At 46.0% G+C, this 18,669-nt stretch overlaps 2 protein-coding genes across 3 annotated transcripts; one reads left to right on the top strand and one right to left on the bottom strand.

The window, feature by feature from the left end:
- Positions 1-2,679: 2,679 nt before the first annotated feature.
- Positions 2,680-4,502, bottom strand: LOC104578015 (calcitonin). Its single transcript, XM_010225547.2, has 3 exons — positions 4,417-4,502; positions 3,982-4,113; positions 2,680-3,172 (listed from the first exon to the last, which is right to left on the bottom strand). The coding sequence occupies exons 1-3, from the start codon at positions 4,500-4,502 to the stop codon at positions 2,974-2,976; spliced, it is 417 nt and encodes a 138-aa protein (XP_010223849.1). The 3' UTR covers positions 2,680-2,973.
- An 8,810-nt stretch (positions 4,503-13,312) lies between these two features.
- Positions 13,313-17,697, top strand: CYP2R1 (cytochrome P450 family 2 subfamily R member 1). Of its 2 annotated transcripts, XM_010225552.2 has the most exons (4): positions 13,331-13,445; positions 14,680-15,312; positions 15,985-16,314; positions 17,522-17,697. In XM_010225552.2, exons 1-4 carry the CDS (start codon positions 13,439-13,441, stop codon positions 17,695-17,697), a joined length of 1,146 nt encoding a protein of 381 aa, XP_010223854.2. In that variant the 5' UTR covers positions 13,331-13,438. The 2 variants fall into 2 exon arrangements, with proteins under 2 accessions (XP_088382094.1, XP_010223854.2); XM_088525968.1 differs by lacking the exon at positions 14,680-15,312 and having other exon boundaries at positions 13,313-13,445.
- The last annotated feature ends 972 nt before the right edge of the window (positions 17,698-18,669 follow it).

Here is an 18,669-nt window from a genome sequence, read left to right as displayed (position 1 = left end):
TTCTTTCCCATTCACCTTTTCAAATGTAGAAACACCACAACCCACCTCCCCACATTGCTAAACACCTTAGGCTGTTTCATCTTGTGTATATCACCTGTTAAGGCCTTTCGTCTTTACCTGTATGTAAGGCAGCTTGTCTCCCCCAGTTTACTGAATGGAGCCGCAGCTTTTTTTTTTTTTTTTCTTATTTTTCTAGTCAAAGTCTACCATGGTGGTATCTGTGATTTACAACTCTGAGCTATTCATTTATAAAAAGGAGGCAGCTAGTGTTTTTCCTGTTCTGAATTTCTAACTTAAATGATAGAGTTTGTAGGTAATAAGGCTCTAGCAGACCTATACGCCATCTGAAATGGAATGAGGCTAGATTAGCATCAAGTGTTTTAGTAAGAGTGTTCAAATGAAAAGTCAGTTTCTCAGCCCAAGTGTATCTAAAATACTTTTTTAATGTCTGCTTAAATTCACAAGTGATACAATAGTGACTTTTGTTTTTTTTAAACATACTTTACAATCAGGTTAGGTGTTTTACATCAAGGCACAGCACACCATATTATACACCTATGCCTTGCCAGGCAGCAATTTAGTACAATCCCCGAGTTTTGGCAGTAATGCCAGAATAAATAGCATGAATCACATATTTGCTACGAGATAAATAAATAATAGATGCTGTCACATTTTATTTGAAATAGAATTGCATATAAAAAGAATATACAATAATTTAACTTGAATAACTATAATCTCTTTTACTGTACATTAACAGAAGAATTTTCCTTTGTATTAAACAAAACATTTTCAATATTAGGATGCAAAATTAATCTTCTTTTTGGCTGTCTTGATTTATGGAGAAGAGTTTCATTTGTTAGAAATGAAAGTTGGATTTTCAGTTTCATGACAATCTGAAAGACACAAATCCAGAGTTACAGGAATGTTGATAATGAATGCTATGGATAAAAATGAATAAATATTTTCAAATTGTTCTGCTTAGTTAGGACCCTGTGAAGCTAGTTATTTCAATGGTACATCTATGAAAGCTCTTTTTCACAGATTAAGCAAGCTAGATTTTTAGCACTTTATTGTTAATTGCCTAGTTTTTAATGAGATGGTCACCATAAGCCTGCAACTCAGCCAGCAGAACTAAAACACTACCAACTCTAAAGACTGCAGACTCTATGCGTATTATTGCAACATATTTACCAGCTTCACCTTAGCATTCAGCTGTTCAGATTTGAGTGCTTCTTCTTCGCCTGCCAAAGGCCTTGGAGCCCACGTTGGTTGGCACAAAGTTGTTCTTGCCGACTCCCCCCGAGCGGCTCAGGAAGTCGGCCAGGCGGTGGGTTACGCAGGTGGCCGTGTTGCATGCCCTCTTCTGGGCCGTCACGCTGCTTCAGAAGGAAAACAAGTTAGGTCCCAAATACCTCTACTGAATGCAGGAGAACTTCAGTAAGGACTGTAGGCTGGGAAAGATTGTTCTGTAAGAGTAAGCAGGCTTACTGTGCGGTGGGCTTTGCCAGCCTCAGCCTGCCCAGCTCACAAGCTCTGTTTTTTGTTTGTGTTTTATCCCTCTCTCCCCTTCTTCCCCATCAGTTTAGGAAAGGTAGCTGAGCCCTCTTTCTTGAGCAATTAGACTGAAGTCTTAAATCAGCTAGGCCTTCAGCAACCCAAGCTGTACCCTGCCACCAACAAGAAGGTATGGCTGACAGTGGTGCCAAGGATGTCCAGCTCCAAGGCTCTAACCCATGCCCCCTTCCTCTGGGGTTTAGATCTTTGCTTTCCTCCAGCAGCAGGGCAAGCACCAACAGCTGGGTTTGACATATCAGGTCAGGACCTGAGTCCCATAATAGCAGCACTTTAGCACACAGGTTCTGTGCCTATAGCTCAGGTGTAACTATTTTGTTAGATGGGGGACTCCATGACATATGTGTTCATACTATCCCTGCTTGACAGGGTTTTCTACTAAAGATTTTTCTTGGGTGGTAGGGTGGAAGGATTTGGTTTAAACGCACATTAGAGAACATCATAGCCATTTTGGAACAGGCCTCTGATTACAAGAGACGTGCTGCAAAAGAACAGTAAAGTAATAATCTCAAGGAACAGCAATGAAAGTGCCATTTCTAGATACAAGCTAATACATTACACAAGTATTACAAGAAAAGTTTTCTCCCCCAAGCTCTGGTTTACCCATGTGGTATTTTAAAGATATTTGGACCTAGAATGTACTAGTATAAAGACCTGTCATAGAATGAGAATGAAAAAAAAAAAAATAGTTACTAAATTCTTACCTGGAGGTGTTCAGTACTCAGTTTTGAATAGGATTATATTTCAAGATTTTTTTGAACTGAGCCTCTTCCAATTCCTTTGCTTCTCAAAAGCTCTGCTAACAGCGTTATATGCTTGCCCAATTACACCAATGCATATGAATGCATGTATGCATATGAATGCATGTATGCATATGAATGCATGTATGCATCTACATACAGTTTTAAATTCTTTGTACTTTATTGCCTATTGCAGCTATTCTCGAGTTACTGGTATTGCACTGTCTCTCTGTAGCTTTAAGACAACTTGTAAAGTTTTCTAGCCTTATCTAGAAATCTCATGATCTAGAGCAAGTAATTAAAACAAAGAGATCTAATCCTTATAGAAAAATAGGTTTATTGAGTAAGTGCATGGGCAGGTATGAAAGAAAAGTCTACTTGTACATTTAGTAGCCAGAAATGAAAAGCCTCATCTAGTTTTTTGTTTGTTTAAATGAATGTCTAAGAAAAATCATTTGAGATCTCAAGGCAATGCTGTTCATTCTTATTTATTTTCCCCCTAGTCTGATAGGCATGTTTTCTACTCTGGCTTCCTAACATTTGGTCCACCTCAAACATTCTCTGTCGAAACCAGAACCAAAAGAAAATAGCAAAGTTAACAATCAAAGTTAGATCCACATGCATCGAGTTAAAAAAGGGGAGAGGGCAGAATTAAGGGTGTCTAGTTGTCTCCCAGGGGCTCCCCATAGTTTGCATAGCGGTCATGGTCCAGGTCACTCAGCACACTCCGTTTCTTTCCAGGAGTTCCAGCCCCGACGTCAGTGCGAGGGTAAGTTTGCAATTTGTGCAATTCTTGAGACAGTTTGCCCAGCACACAAGTACTCAGACTGGCACAGCGCTTGGAAATGGGTCTATCCAGGCTGCAGGGGGAAAGAAAACATGCCCAAAAGAATAGTCTCAAACATGCATGATCATGCATTTCTTCCCTAGACGATTAACTACAGTTAGGAGACAAACAAAACTGAAAGAAAATAACCCCTCCACATCACATTCCATGCAAGGAAGGTCCATACAAATGCAGTCTGAAGGAATACACTGTTTTTCCATCAATTCAATAAGACTTCCATTCCAAAAGCAGGTTAATTAGCTTTTCAGTTGCTAGCAGTTAGGGCACAGGCTTTTTTTAGTTTCAATGTACTCAGCATGCTGTTCAGTCAGGGGTTGAGTTTAAGGGTGCTCAGCATGCTGTTCAGCCTCGTCACCGCCAGCATGCTCCGCGGCACGCGCCCTGCGAGGGCCACGCGAGCGCTCCACATGCTGTCGCCCTGCGTGCACGGGGAGGAGCAGCACCCGCTCCTGCTCCGGGCTCTCTGTGCCCAACCACGGCATGCACTTGCACGACAGAGAATCCAAGGGTGGCTCAACAGCCACTAGCGCTCCCGCTAGGGAAACGTACCTTTTGCTGTCCTATCTTAACACAACCCCCTCATTCGAGCTCAAATCGCCCTGCACTTTCAGTTGTGAGACAGACAGAAGCAGGTTAATTGTTGGAAGCCTTTCCCCTGACACCAGCAGGGAGGGTGTCTCTGCAGCAGCTTTCTTTGCAGAGTCAGTGAGCAGAGCTGCCCATGACCCCAGAGACAGGGAAGTCTCAGCCTGCAGAGGGTCTTGTACAGATCAGACATGTGGTCCCCTGCCCTCCTCCCAGCCCTGGGACCACCGTCCTTACCTATTCCCCTCAGAGGCTTGCTCCAGCTCTTCTGCCGTCATCTGTATGAACTCTTTCACCAGGGCATTTAATAATCTCCGAGCTTCGTAATCGCTTAGCGTCACTCGGTCCGTTACAGACTCCAAGCCAGGTCTAGGCAGAGAGAAGCAAAACAGGGTGAACGTGACAAGTACCACTGCAGAGCGCGGGAGCTGAGAAGTGGTATCACGTGTACTGTTAACAGCATCTTTCATCGATGTGAATACACACGTCATACTCATGCACAGCCGTAAGTGTTTTATATGTCATTAAAAAACATAGTATCACAAATAGTATTAAAATAACTCAGCTTTCTCATTTACTATAGTCTGTTTCTTTACATCTCTACAGAATACAAGTATTTCCATCGCATTCAGATGAAGCACTCAGCAACAGCACCACATCTTTACTTCTTACCTGACTGGGACTGCCTGGAAGCTGTCCATCTGGCACACAACCAAGGCGTAGACAGCAAGGAAAGATGAAATCTTCAGCATAACCATGATTCCTCTCTACAACAAAGAGGTATATCAAGCGATTACCATTTTCCAGCCTTCTCCCTCCTGTAAGATCTGCTAGAGAGGTCATTTTTGCTGACACACAAGTAGCGCAGACGCCCATAGCCTTTTCCTGTATTACTTTCAATTTCTTTTGATTCCTGCTATTTTACTTCAATTTTCCCAGAATTTCAAAATAACTTAGAGTTGTTAGGTGATTAAAAAGACCACTTTGCCAAGCTACAGCTCTGTAGTACTTAGATTTACCCACAAGTTGATGTAAAAGGTTTCTCTGACTGTGCACACAGTGTCAAGTCCAATGCGTCAGACAGACAGGCGCAGTTTCAGGGGAAGAGGCGCACAAGCGAGCAGCATCTACTGTTCTGTGAGAATTAAACGCTGTTTGTAGCACTTCACCTGACACTACTTGTTGCTCAGTACCTTTAGCACACCAATATCCCACCCAAATTACACCATAAACGTTAAATAGCCTCAGTTTTAAAAAGCATCCCTACTCCGAGACCAGTAAAAGAAGAAGTTTGGAGAATTTGCTCACGAAAACAAAAAGTTCCGAGGCCCTGCACGGCCGCGGTGCTGCGCAGGTTCCCGTTGCGAGCCACGAACGGCCACTAACTTAGCTCTCCCCTCGCTCCTCTCGCAGAGCACCTAGCGCGCACGGCGGGCGGGAGCAGCGGGGCGCGGAGCACGGAGGAAGCCGGCCGCGACGGCGAGGCACGCGCTGCTTACCGGTGCGGTGCGGTGCGGTGCGGTGCGGTGCGGTGCGGTGCGGTGCGGTGCGGTGCGGTGCGGTGCGGTGCGGTGCGGTGCGGTGCGGTGCGGTGCGTCCGTGCGCGCCGCCGACCCGCGGTGCCGCGCGCTGCCCGCCGGCTCCCCTTTATACCTGCCGCCCGGGCAGCGCGCGTGGGCGCCCGCGCGGCCGCCGCCAGCCAATGGGCAGCCCCGCCGCCCGCCGGGACCCCCCGCCATTGGGCCCCCGACCTGGGCTCCGCGGTTACGTCATCGCCCAGTCCGCGAGCATCCCATTCACAAAATCCGCTCGGGCCGCGGCTCCATTTGCATTGAGGTCACCGCGCGGGAGGGGGCCGGGCTGGCCCATTAGCGCCCGGGCCGGGCGGGCCGGGCCGGGCCGGTTCGGGCCATTGAGCGCCGCGCCTGGCACCGCCGCCCGGCACCGGCAGGTGCTCGTCAGAAGCGACATCTACTGCGGAAGCTGCTGCATCGCAGACAGTGCCGGTGGCCGCGCTCCCTGCGGCGCCGCCGAGCACGCGGGGGGCGACCTCGGCCCTCACGTCGCACAGTTTAGTAATGCGGGTTCATGTTTCCTGGCGGGTCCCCTTGCTTCGCTGGCCCTTCGCTCCGGAGCCTTCCTGTCGCTAAATGCACCTGCTCGCAAACTGCTTTGCAGGAGTGCGAAGGCCGAGGGAACGCCCCGTGCCTCGGGCTCCCCTCGGCCAAGCCGCGCTCCCCGCGCCGCGGCCCCGCTCCGCCCGGCCCGGGCGAGGGGCTGCGCGGCCCCGCCAGCTCGCCCAGGCCACGGGGCCGGCCGGGGCGCGCTCCGCGTGAAGCGCCTTCCCCGAGGACGCTCTACGAGGAGTAGCGGAAAGAACATAAACGTCCTTGAGGGCAGGTGCAGCGCCTTTCCGCAGCGCACGCCGCGCACCGCGTGGCTCACGGAAGAGACACGGGGGGGAGATGTGGGTCCGGCCGCCTCAGCGCCGCGCAGCCCGCCCCGGAGGCAGCCCCGGCGGGGATTAGCGGCAGCCGCCCGCGGCCCATGCATCACCCGCCGAGGGCCCTCTGTCACGGGCACCTGCCGTGCAGGATGTTTGCTGCCCCGGCTGTGTTTGCTAAGGGGCGCGCGCGGGGGCGGCCGCTCCGCGCGTGGATGCGGCCCCTGGGAGCGCCCGGCGCTATCCCGCTGCAACGGGAGCCGCGGGACGGGCGCCGAGCGCGGCGGTGCTGAGACCTCCCGCTCAGCAGCTTAAAACGGATTTTCCCGTTGACTTCGCGGCTTGTCTTCGTTTGTTTTTTTAACAGATCCTGAAGATCGGGCTCACTCTTGATGGTGAAGGTAGCGTATTTCACCTGGAGGTGAATAAAGCCCGAGATAAGTGCAGGCTGTTCTTATGTTAAGGCGATTTTAGCTTTGAGGCGCATAAAGAGGATCGCGACCGTACTGTAACACTGGCCCTTCGGGGGAGGTTTCTGCTTTCCGCGGTGGGCGCCCTCCGCGAGCCCCTGCTGTGTCCCCCTCGGGGCGCCCGCGGGGCAGCCCTGCTCAGGCCAGGATGGGCTTTTCCAATGGCGGTGGATTTATCTCGTCCGAGGTTTTGCCGCGTTGCGCTCCCGGGAGGGGAGAAGCGGCGGGGGATCTCCGCGCTGTGTGACTTGCGCGGCGCAGCTCCGCGCACCCGCAGCAGCGAGAGCGAAGGCAGCGCGGAGCCGCGGAGCAGCAGGCGCTGCGGGGAGGACCTGGGCCGAGCTCGGGCTTTGGGGGCTCCCGCCCGGCCCCCGCGCCCGGCCCGTTCCCTCGCTGCATCCGCGATACTCGCAGTGGGGGCTCCCTCTCCCCCTCCCCCTTTTTTTTTTCGTTTTAAATAACGGTGCTATCACACTCATTCCCATCAGAGTAATCTTTAGAAGTCGCCTGGAAGAGGGAGCTGAAGTATTTGATTTTAAATTGCTTGCTTTTTCACAAGTCTTATTGTTTAAGCCGTCTCTCTGAGTTTGCTGTTCATCCCTAGTTTACAAACATGTAGCATCCAAAAGTAGTATATAAAGAAACAATTCAGCATTGCTTTCACTGCTTAAAACACCACTGTTCTTTTCCCTTCCTTTTGGTAATAGCTAATTGCTCACATGTCTTGGGGGAATTTACACCTTATCTGCATAGAATATCCCTGTTTTAGCTTTAAGCATTGCAGACGACTGTGTAAGAATAGTATTTTTTAATTCTTGTGGGGAGAGAGGATGGATGTCTATCTCATTTCATCTTGCAGCCGATTCAAGTACTTTTCTTGCCAGTGCAACTCAGCCTGGAACTGGAGCCTGTGGGATGCAGTGATTACAAGATCTGAGATGCCAGCATTTCCACTAAGCTTTCACAGGAAGAAACGTAAATTTAAAGCAACAGGTATTAAACGCAATAGGCATACTTTCATGTACACGTGCACATAGGGATGAAATAGTACTTGCAGGTTGGCAAGCGCTCTGGCTGCTTCTTGCCAGAGCTAATGCAGGGACTCTCAGCTGGAGCGCTTGTCCTTTTCCCCTCTACTGTGTGTCGGTTAGTCCCCCCGACACATTTCCTCCTTGCAAAACCCTCTTCTCTTGGATCTGGTTTGTCTATATTTGGAAGTTGTGAAAGAGATTCAGTGCAAGGTTGTCACAGGATAATGGTCTCCTGTAGGTAGATAAATCCAAAACTAAAGGTTGTCTGCTCTGTCTCTGCTCTCTATAAGCTTAATCTTCATAGTAACTAATTAAATCTTTTGTAGATGAGGAAAGTTCATTAAAAATAGAGCAGTAGAAATCAAAATATTTTTCTACAGAGCGCAGCCTGAGAATTACTTACCTGTGTTTTGCACAGTGCCACAGGCTGTTGAATTCGGCATTGTGTCTCCAAACTCGTCGTGCTGTTCTGCATGAGACGACTGTGCAACACCCGCAGCGGGAGGTGAGCACTGATGAACCCCGTAAAAGCACCATTCTAATACTGGGGAACAGCCAGCTCCATTGCAGGGGATGTAAACTGAGCCAAAAGTAATAATGGCATGCTGTTTGTAAAAGCACATTAACAGGAATATCATGTTTAAGACATAAGAGGTAATCCCTACACTCCACCTGTCGTTGGTGAGGCCCCAGATTTATAAAATGTAGTTTCTTGAGAGCCACAGTACAGATCAAGATCTCAACACTGCAGGGTTCCTTTTTTAACAGAGACAAAACCTGGATTTAGGCCGCTTTAGTGGTGGCCACTTTCTCAAGAGTGGAACTGCTACTGGAGTTAATTACTGGCAAATCTATGAATTGCTCTGGAATCAAGCTACGTTCTTTCAAACTGCCTTAGAAAAGCTTCAAGGCTGACCATCAAAAGACATTTTAAACAGAAGTTCAATGCTAGATTGCTCCAGTTCCATAGAAACATTCCTACGGCGCTTGGTTTTGCAGAAGTTTTTCTGTATATATTCAAAATCTGGTGCAGAATAACGAGACGCCCCGGGTCCCATCCTGTCCTGCGTGGAGGCTCGCTTGGCCAGGGAAGAGGGACAGACTGCAGGAAGCCAGGTGGGGCTGCATCCTCCTCCGTCCCGTGTGGCCATAGCCCAGCTCACAATGCAGTAGCAGAGGCTCCTGCCCTGCCTCCTGCGGCCGGGCAGCCTGCGGCACCCTCTGAGAACTGGCACAACTCAGCAGTGCTGCAGCCAGAGCTGCTGCGGTCTCGGCTGGCGAGGGGACCCCCCAGCCTGCAGTGTGGCCAGGGCAGCGCAGCAGCAATGGGCTGCCGAGGACGATCCACGTCTCCTCCAAGTGCAGCACCTATTTCTGCTTCAGTTTGACACACTGTCCGGTTAGGCTAAGAGATGAACAAACTCCTTATCTGGAAGTGACCTCAGAACATAAAACTAACCTTGTTAAACAATAGCATGGTTATAAACCTTTGATTTGATTGCTTGCACAAGCGTGCCATTAATATCCTACATGTCATAAGACCAAGTCAGCAAAATATGGCAAGAGATATATGCTAAATCCTCAAGTTCATCCAAAATTTGTTCGTGACAGGATATAGGATAGTGGAAGATCTCATGTCATCATTTTATTCTTACTCTTAAGAGTAGTGAAAACTGATTAAGTCACTTAATGTTTTTATCAGTCCTTTCCAGGACTATTCAGTTGCTCCAGCATTACAAGGCCTTACAGCTATAGATCCCTGCCGGTTCCAGTAAGGCCGGCTGTGTGAGGGGGACTGGGTGAGGTGAGGTTATTTCTCAGCTGACTTCAACAGTCAAGATGAGTCTCAAAATGATAAATTGCTGGTCACTTGAAAAAAAGGAACTTGTGCAAGGGCAACGATAGGGTCTACCCCGCATGGCTGCATGAGGCAGAGGAAGAGCTCTCTCCTAACGGAGCTGATAAATAGTACATAAAGGCAAAGGCTACTACCATGATATTTGCTCCTGTGCTTACAGCACAGTTTCTGGGAACCAATAGTCCTATGAGGCTATCAATTCAAAAAATAAATTCCTAAGTGTATGCTTGACGTTGACCCAAGGGTACCCTGAAAGTTCAAAAACCAAACAGCAAATAAAATACACCAGAAACATTTTTGAAATTAAAATCTTGAAGTCAGCATCATAGTTTTCTGAGTTTGTTTGGCAATGCTAGCTGTTTTTCTCTAGAAATGCAGTATAAAATATCAGTGTGAAAGAAAACAAAAGCCTGTTCAGACAGCGATGGGTATTGTGGCTATTTAATGGGCTTTGGAAACTATTTCATTTTTTCACCAAGACTGTAACAGAGGCATCATCAAGGTCTTACTGTTGTTACTGAAAGAACAGCCATATCTATCAACATATTTCTTCCAATTCCCCTGAAGTGCGAAGCTGCCTGGAGCTGTGCAGCCTCCTCCTGCTGGCAGATCCCTGTCTGCTTCCTTGGCAAGACTTCGGAGCGTGGTCATTTCCGGTGACTCGATTGTCTCCAGCTTCTCCCTACGGAATTTATAATGCAGAGGAACTGTGAATCGTGATGACTAGACTCTTTCAGAAGAATTTAATAAAGCAACCCGTTTTAATTGGTTGCTTTATTCAGCTATCATTTTTATAGTTAAAATTAAGAAAACCTATTACTCATCCAATGAGTTTGCTCAGTTCATTGTCAATGATTAAGATGAGTAAAACCCTCTGAACAGCAATTCAGCACAAATTCTTCACCCCCCTCCAGCAAAGAAAGAAAATAAAAGGAGCAGACTGGCAAGGAATCCTGCCCTTTGGAGGTTCAGCTACGCATGAGGGTTTATATGTCACATTTCTGACAGCTTTCAGTTGCGTTGATCCGGGCTAGTCCATTCTGCCCTCCATTTAATCATGGATCCTTTAGAGGTCCTCAGATCTTTAATCTTGGCAGACTGAGCGGCCCTTTGCGTTCGGCTTGGCCAGACCTGGCTTCCCTGCTCCGCAGCAGCGCTCTGCGTTTTCTCTGCCGTGCTGCGGTGGTGAACAGCCCGCTCCCCTGCATCACCAAGGCGCAAGTGCTGAGGTCAGCCTTGGTTGTGCTCTCTCCTGCTTAAAGATAGCAGTCAAAGCTTGTCTGCTTTCCTCTCCATAAAAGCCTATGCCTTCCTTCTCAGTCAAACATTTAGATGTTATTTTCCTGTCCTTGGGTCTTTCCTGTGCTGAATTTGGTTGTGGTTTTCTCTTCAAAAGGCTTACTGCCAAAATGGTCCCTCTCCTTACCTTTGTTTTCTCATAGAGGCACAGGGGCATTAAAACTTTGGGTGCGTATCAAATACTACACCGTTAGACAATAGAATATTGAAGATAAAACGTAAAAAGCAATAGCACTTCTTCCTATGTTCCCACAGGCATTCGGAGAACTAGTCAAGCCTCTTATCCGCGCGAGCCAAGCAGGAAGAAAATGATTTTCTCCGAAGAGCGGCTCGCGCCGGTAAGTGGTTCGGAGCCGTGAGCAGTGCGGGTGGTGGCTGCGCGCCCCGCGGCCGCACGCGTGTCCGTGCCCAGGGCGCGCTGTGTGCCGCCGCTGCGGGGCCCGGCGCCGGGAGCGCCTCAGCGGCCGGGCGGAAGCGCCGTGTCCGGCGCGGGACCAATGGGCGCGGGGGCGGGGCGGCGCGGGGCCAATGGGCGCGGGGCCCGCCGGGCCGGCGGCCAATGAGCGCGGCGGGGCGGGGCGGCGCGGCGGCGGCCGGAGGAAGCGGCGCGGGCTGCGCCGGGGCGATGGAGGAGGGCGGTGACGGCGGGAGGCGCCTCCCGCTGCTGGCGGCGGCGGCCGCGGCGCTGCTGCTGCTGGCGCTGCTCGCGCGGCAGCTGCTGAAGCAGCGGCGCCCGCCCGGCTTCCCGCCCGGCCCCGCGGGGCTGCCGCTCATCGGCAACATCCACGCGCTGGGCGCCGAGCAGCCGCACGTCTACCTGCGGCGGCAGGGCCAGCTGCACGGGCAGGTACCGCGGCGGGGCCGGGCGCGAGCGGGGCGGGGAGCTGCTGCCGGCCCCGGGCAGGGGCTTCTTCCTCCCCCTTTTGTCCTTTCTCCTGCATCGGAGGTTTCGTTCCGTACAGCTGCTTTCGGTCTGCGCTGGAGAAGAGCCCGAAACAACAACTCTGCTGTCTGTGAGCCTTCCCAAACTCCTGCCTAGCCCCGAGTCACAGATGTGTCCTACCTTTTTAATTCCTTTCCTTTCGGTAGCAGAAAAACATGCAAGAAGCGTTTCAAGCAAAATAATAGGCTGGATAGTCAGGAAAGAGGAAGGAAAATACATCATCAAGGAAATGAAGTTTTTCTGCCCGCGGGGGATGCTGTGAGCAGCTCTGTCCATCTCCTGTCAGAAAGGATCCTGTGGAGTTTCAGGAAACTTGAAGGATATGTTGGGGGCTCTGGAAAAATACAACAAAGAAGTTTTTAAAAGTAGCATTGTATAATGTAGGACGAAGGATAAGTAAGCTAAATCAAGGTATACACTTTTCCAGATCACTGGTGATTTTTGTATCAGAAGTTTGTCCTTGTTGCTTAGGGAATAGAATAATGATAATAGGGGAAAAACCCAAACTTGCTAAAAGGAAATAGTTTTCACAGAATGCATAATTAGACCAAAAAAAAAAAATAGTAAACAGCTCTGAGAACAAGGAAAACTGTAGATCTGTATAAAGGAAGAAAAGAGATGTAAAATTTAAATCCTTTTAAATCCTTAGAGTTTTGGCTAATTTTTAATTTTTAGAACTTAGAATAAGATTTTTATTTTGTTTGTCCTGCATGTGCCTTCCGCAGGATTTACTGCATCTTTCTGCAAAGCACCTACCACAGCCGACGGCTGCTGGAAACAGGGCTAGGTGGGACTAGGGGCTGTGCTGGCGTTTGCTGGCCGTCACCGTGGCTCTTGGGTCTGTTTTCTGGTGATTCTGTCCAGTTTTAGGGACCAGATGGAGCCTGTTTTCATAACTGACACCACTTCCGTGTCTGCCATTACGACATGACTTTTGGAAATCTTCACAATCGGAGCATGTCGCTTCTAAGGTCACGGTGCCCCTAATGGAATGAAACCTTTGGAATTCACATTTTCCAAGGGAGGGAGGAGGAGCAGGTAGGGCAGTGAAACTTGCCTTCCTGCTGCAGGGATGGTCCCTGCAAATTCGAAAAGTAGACAGTATTTTGTGTCAAGCTTTTCCACACATATACACACACATATATGAAGTTATATAGCATATCTATTAATGTTGGGGGGTAAATAATTTTTCAGATACATGTGCATTGTGGTAGTAAATAACCTTTTTTTTAGTGACTGTGTGAAGCATCCCCATTCCCTACTTTGGAGAGCTGGCCCCTTAGTTGCATTGCAAAGCACAGGATGCCGCATGGGCAAATTTCTGTGTGTTTTGATAGATTTGACAAATTATCTCACAGCAAACTCCACGACGCCCCTCATGGAGGCTCCGGGTCTGCTTGCCAAATTTGCATTTTGCCCTGATGTTTAGTGTTGTTCCACCCTGCCACTATTTGCTTTCATTGTTTGGTCTTGAGACTTGTAATAACATTTTACAATATATTTTTTCCCCCAAAGATTTTCAGTCTTGATCTTGGAGGTATATCTGCGATTGTCCTGAATGGCTACGATGCAGTGAAAGAATGCCTTGTCCATCAAAGTGAGGTTTTTGCAGACAGACCATCTCTTCCTTTGTTCAAGAAGCTGACAAACATGGGAGGTATGTGATACTGTCTTTAACATAAAAATGTATTTTTTGCTCCATAGATGAGTTTATGGTCACATGAAACATTTGCTTTAGGTATTTGCTTTACTTCCTTATGTCCTTGTGTAAAATACTGAATGTTTCTTTAAAGATATTAAATATTCTTTTTGATTCTGGAAAGAATTGTCACGCTTGGCCTGTGGAAGAGAGTAAAAATGTGTAATTCTTTGCCTCTAAATTTCCCCTCCCTACAAGTTAGTGACAGGTGATGGGCTGCTTTGTCTCTGTCATCATTGAACTTTGAAGCATCTGCTAGTTTCTTTAGGTATGATCAGTGAAAGCATGTTCGGAAGTAGCTACACTTACCACCTCCTACTAGAATTCTTCCAGTTGTTCAGTGTCGAGCTTGAGTTTCATTTTGTTTTGCTACTGATTGTTCTTTCTTTGTAGATTTAGTCCTCATGAGGTGCCAGATTTGCTTTCTATAGCCTTCTTAAGAATCCCTGCATTAGATGGGCCTTTAACATACAAAGTCATTTGGATGAGAAATTGTCAGGAACTGGAGAAATTTCAGAGGCTACAACACAAACTAAATTTTAATAGTTTAATAGTTTAGGACTTCCCCATGGCAATTTTTGCTCTTTGTTTTCTATCTTTTAAGCTTGGCTTTATAGCATCTCTGTTGCACTACTTGTTTTACTTTGTGCTATACAGCTTTTAGCTCAAACCCCAAAGTTGCACGTCTCTGCTTGGAATGCGTTTTGTAACAGTTTTCCTTCTTATGCTGTATATTCACTGTCTTTTCTTAAGCTGCTGTATTTATCTACTTTCAACACAGACCGACTCTTAGCAGGGTGCTTCAGGAGCTGCACTCCCTTGAGAGGCGCTTGGTAAAGGCAACCTGCTGCCGCCCCGTCCTGCTGCTCTGGGGCAGGATCCTTGGCCACTGCTCTGCCTTGCAGCTAGTTCTCATGGGTATGAAACGTGTCCCAACTGATCTGATATTTCTTTATACAAAGGTGCAAATTCTGTTACTCTAGGAAGGTAGGTATGTCAGGAGTAGTATAGAAAAAACTAATTCAACTTCGAGGCAGAGAGGTCATTTATATAATCAATTACCTAATGCTTCTTCCAGTCATTGTTTATATATCAATTTACAATTTAGAGTGAACTGATGCTTCAAATAATTTTTATCTTGTGGGAGAAAATAAAGAGCTGTATAAAATACCGTGTCAAAATATTTTTTCAGGCTTACTGAACAGTAAATATGGCAGAGGATGGACAGAACACCGCAAATTAGCTGTAAATTCCTTCCGAATTTTTGGATACGATCAAAGGTCCTTTGAACACAAAATCTCAGAAGAAGCTATGTTTTTTCTTGATGCCATTGATACATACAAAGGCAAACCATTTGATCTCAAGCACTTGATAACAAATGCAGTTTCAAATATTACTAACTTGATAATTTTTGGAGAACGTTTTACATATGAAGACACTGAATTCCAGCACATGATTGAGATTTTTAGTGAAAATGTTGAATTAGCTGCTAGTGCTTCTGTATTTTTATATAATGCTTTTCCTTGGATTGGTATCTTGCCATTTGGGAAACACCAGCAGCTGTTTAAAAATGCAGCAGAAGTCTATGACTTTCTTCATAAGCTTATTGAGCGTGTCTCTGAAAATAGGAAGCCTCAGTCACCTCGACATTTTGTAGATGCGTATTTAGATGAGATGGATTGCAATGAAAATGATCCAGAATCTACATATTCAAGAGAAAACTTAATTTTCTCTGTTGGAGAACTCATCATAGCTGGGACAGAAACCACCACAAATGTTTTAAGATGGGCAGTGTTATTTATGGCTCTGTATCCAAATATTCAAGGTAAGATTTTGGAGATTCTGAGGAAGTGATACACATTCCTTCTGCAATTTTAAAATGTTTTATCAAAGTAGTTGAAGTTGAAATTTGAAGTGCTATCCATAGCCCTAACCAAAAAAGGTTTGTACATATTACTGCATTTAGATTATTTTCTAAATATATTATGGGCATATGTGCAGTAAGTGCCATAATTAGTCAAAACATATACACATATTTCAGTTTAAGAATGCATGATTCTATGCTGTAAAATTCTAAGGAATCATGGCAGAATTGAACAAGGGAATGTTTAAGTGACTCATTTCAGAATTATCTATGTCCACTTGCATATTTGATGTACTTTGTCTTTGCAGTCTCTTGTTTGTTCCCTTAGTTTTGAAGAGCTCAAGAAATAAAAATGCACTGAGCAAAGAAAAGCATATTAAGGCACATCATATCAAAAGTAGTTACATGTGAAATGAAGATTACTAGTGTATATGCTAGTAGGAATTCCTAGTAGCAGGATGAGGAAAACAGATTCTGAATTTAAGAGCTTATAAAGTACTATATTGTTGTATAAGTCATTTTATGTTCCAGCATTCTTTTAAAAGAATATATTCTATGTACTTTATCTTTTTATTCAAGCTACTACACAATGAACAAAAAGGTGGGGCTTTTTTTTTCCCTTTTTCCAAACAGGACAAGTTCAAAAAGAAATCGATTTAGTCATTGGCCCAAACAAAATGCCTACCCTGGAAGAGAAATGCCAAATGCCGTACACCGAGGCAGTTCTGCACGAGGTTCTGAGGTTCTGCAATATTGTTCCACTGGGGATTTTTCATGCAACTTCTAAAGATACTGTTGTGCGGGGTTATTCTATTCCCGAGGGCACTACAGTCATTACAAACCTCTACTCTGTTCACTTTGATGAAAAATACTGGAGCAACCCAGAAGTGTTTTCTCCTGAGCGGTTTTTGGACAGCAGTGGGCAGTTTATCAAGAAAGAGGCGTTTGTTCCTTTTTCACTAGGTAAGAGTGATTTCTCTCATTCTCCCTTTTGAGATGTACAATATGCAAGTGATGGTAATAAATCAGGAATGGGCAACATGATGTAGAATATCCACAGTTCTGGTGAAATAGATATTTCAAAATCATATTCAATATTAAAGCTTACTATCTTTTATATAGATGAGCAGAAGTAATAAAGACAATACTATCTTTTTATCTGAGCGTTCTATACATTTCATGTTACTGTGGTAAATAAGTGGTCTTGTTTTGCAATTAACGTGCATAGTCCTTTGCTGCCGAGGTTGTTACGCAGGGGCAGTGAACGCAACCACCTTTCACATTTCGGCATTTGGACCAGCACCAGAAACTGCAGGTATTATGCAGAACTTGTCGGGGAGTCCATATGCATCGCTGCCTTGTCTTGAGGAAGTATTCTGAGGCTCCTACATCATCTTTGTGGCCTTGTCTTTTGATGCCTATGAAAGGGGACAACTTGTTTCACATATCTTTAGTCACCTAATAATTAGGCTTTGGGCTACCCCTGCAATCAGTGAAAAGACACTGCTTTGTCTATAGGATGACTTAGTTCACCTATCAGGGATATTCTTTCTTCAAAAATTTTAAGAGCAGCCAAAGCAATTCCCTTACACCTTCCAAAAGGCCTGAGTGGGAGGTGATAGATTCCTTGTATTTTAGTGAGGTGCCTTTTACTTTTTCTGTTCCAGATAGTTATCCTCCATTAATCTGTTTTTTTTTTTTCCACAAATAACCTTTACCTTCTGCAACTAGTCACACCTGAAAAGGGAGGTGACATTTGAAGGCATTATCCAGACCTGCTTCTGCTCCTTTTACTTACTGTTATATCAAGTAATAGTGATTGACCACAGCTGTAGTTAAGAAAACAGTGGGATAACAAAGGCTGAGATTCAGTATCATTTGTGTAAAACATTCTCTCTCCAGTGTGGCTCTTCAAGATGGGATAAAATGGCTAATGAATTATCTAAATACATTTCACAGGATTAGTTTCAATAGCTAGTAGTGAAATTTTCTAAAACACTTTTCTCACCACAAATTGTCATCTCTCCTTTCCTACCAAGGAATACCAGCATCAAATTCAGGGAGTTCCTCTTAAAACCAGAAATTACTATTTTCATTCATTATATGAGTGAAAATAATTAAATATTTTTAAAACCATATATATATATTTTTTTCCCTTTTTTCAATCCAGGAAGACGCCACTGTCTCGGAGAGCAGCTAGCCCGGATGGAAATGTTCTTGTTTTTCACTTCCTTACTGCAGCGGTTTCACCTGCGTTTTCCTCAGGGTTTGGTTCCCGACCTGAAGCCGCGGCTGGGCATGACCTTGCAGCCCCAGCCCTACCTGGTCTGTGCCGAGAGGCGCTGAGGAGCCTCCAGGGCCTGTCTTGTCAGAAGAGCAGGATTCCCAAGGACTTCCGTCGATTTGTGCATAAGTTTCATGGTTTGTATTTATTTGGTTTTCACAAACACACACATACACTTCAACCAAAAATGTAAAATGTGTCCTGTACTTAATGTTTTCACTCTGTCTCGCTATTTTGAATTTAACTTCTGATTCTGATTTTAAACATGTAATTACTTAGCAAGCCATTTTTACTTTGGATGCATATTTTTATAAATAGGGAGCATATGACAATTTTTATACTTATACTTGCCTCATCTGTGAAAAAACATATATTATTCGGGTTTTTTACATTAAATGTATATAGCAAAAAGATATTAAAGAGACCTATTTAAAATTCTGTGATTAAGAATTATCCAATTGTATCTTTTCCAGTCTTGACAAATGAATTGCAAGTCTAACATTTTAATCCTTCCCCTGTCTTGCCCCATCTTCCCCCATGGTCTTCATTTTCTCCATTTTTCTTTCCCCGTCAGTCTTCTGTTTTTTTAACGTACCAGTTCATTTTCTTTCTTACAAGTTCAGTCCAACTTGGCAGTTTTCACCCTCCCCTTGGTCATTCTGATTCTCAGCAGCAGCTCTTGCACTCCCTGCCCAGGGAGGGCAGCGGGACCTCAGCACGTGGCTCGGAGCAAAAGCCCCGCTGAGCAAACAGTTACTTAAGGCCAGGGCCAGAGATCAGGCCTTGCTGTTTACACAGTCTGTGCTTAGACTGGGAGCTGCAAAGAAAAAATATCCACGCACTCGGGGCCCGGAGCCTTTTTCTGAAGGCAGAAATGTGACACTGAGCAGAAATACTACTTTTGTTTTGGAAGAGCAGAAAAGGAGGATCAAACGCAGCTAATTCCATCCCACTTCTCTAACAGCCTACTGGGAAACCCTGCTGCAGCTCCACTGTAAACTCCCTCCTTGTAAGCTTCGATTGGACAGCCTGAA

The sequence above is a fragment of the Tinamus guttatus genome, unplaced genomic scaffold, assembly GCF_059628265.1.
Source record: "Tinamus guttatus ecotype Peru unplaced genomic scaffold, ASM5962826v1 Tinamus_guttatus_pri_ptg000240l, whole genome shotgun sequence".
NCBI classification, from domain to species: domain Eukaryota; kingdom Metazoa; phylum Chordata; class Aves; order Tinamiformes; family Tinamidae; genus Tinamus; species Tinamus guttatus.
This window is presented reverse-complemented; position numbering and strand designations above follow the sequence as displayed.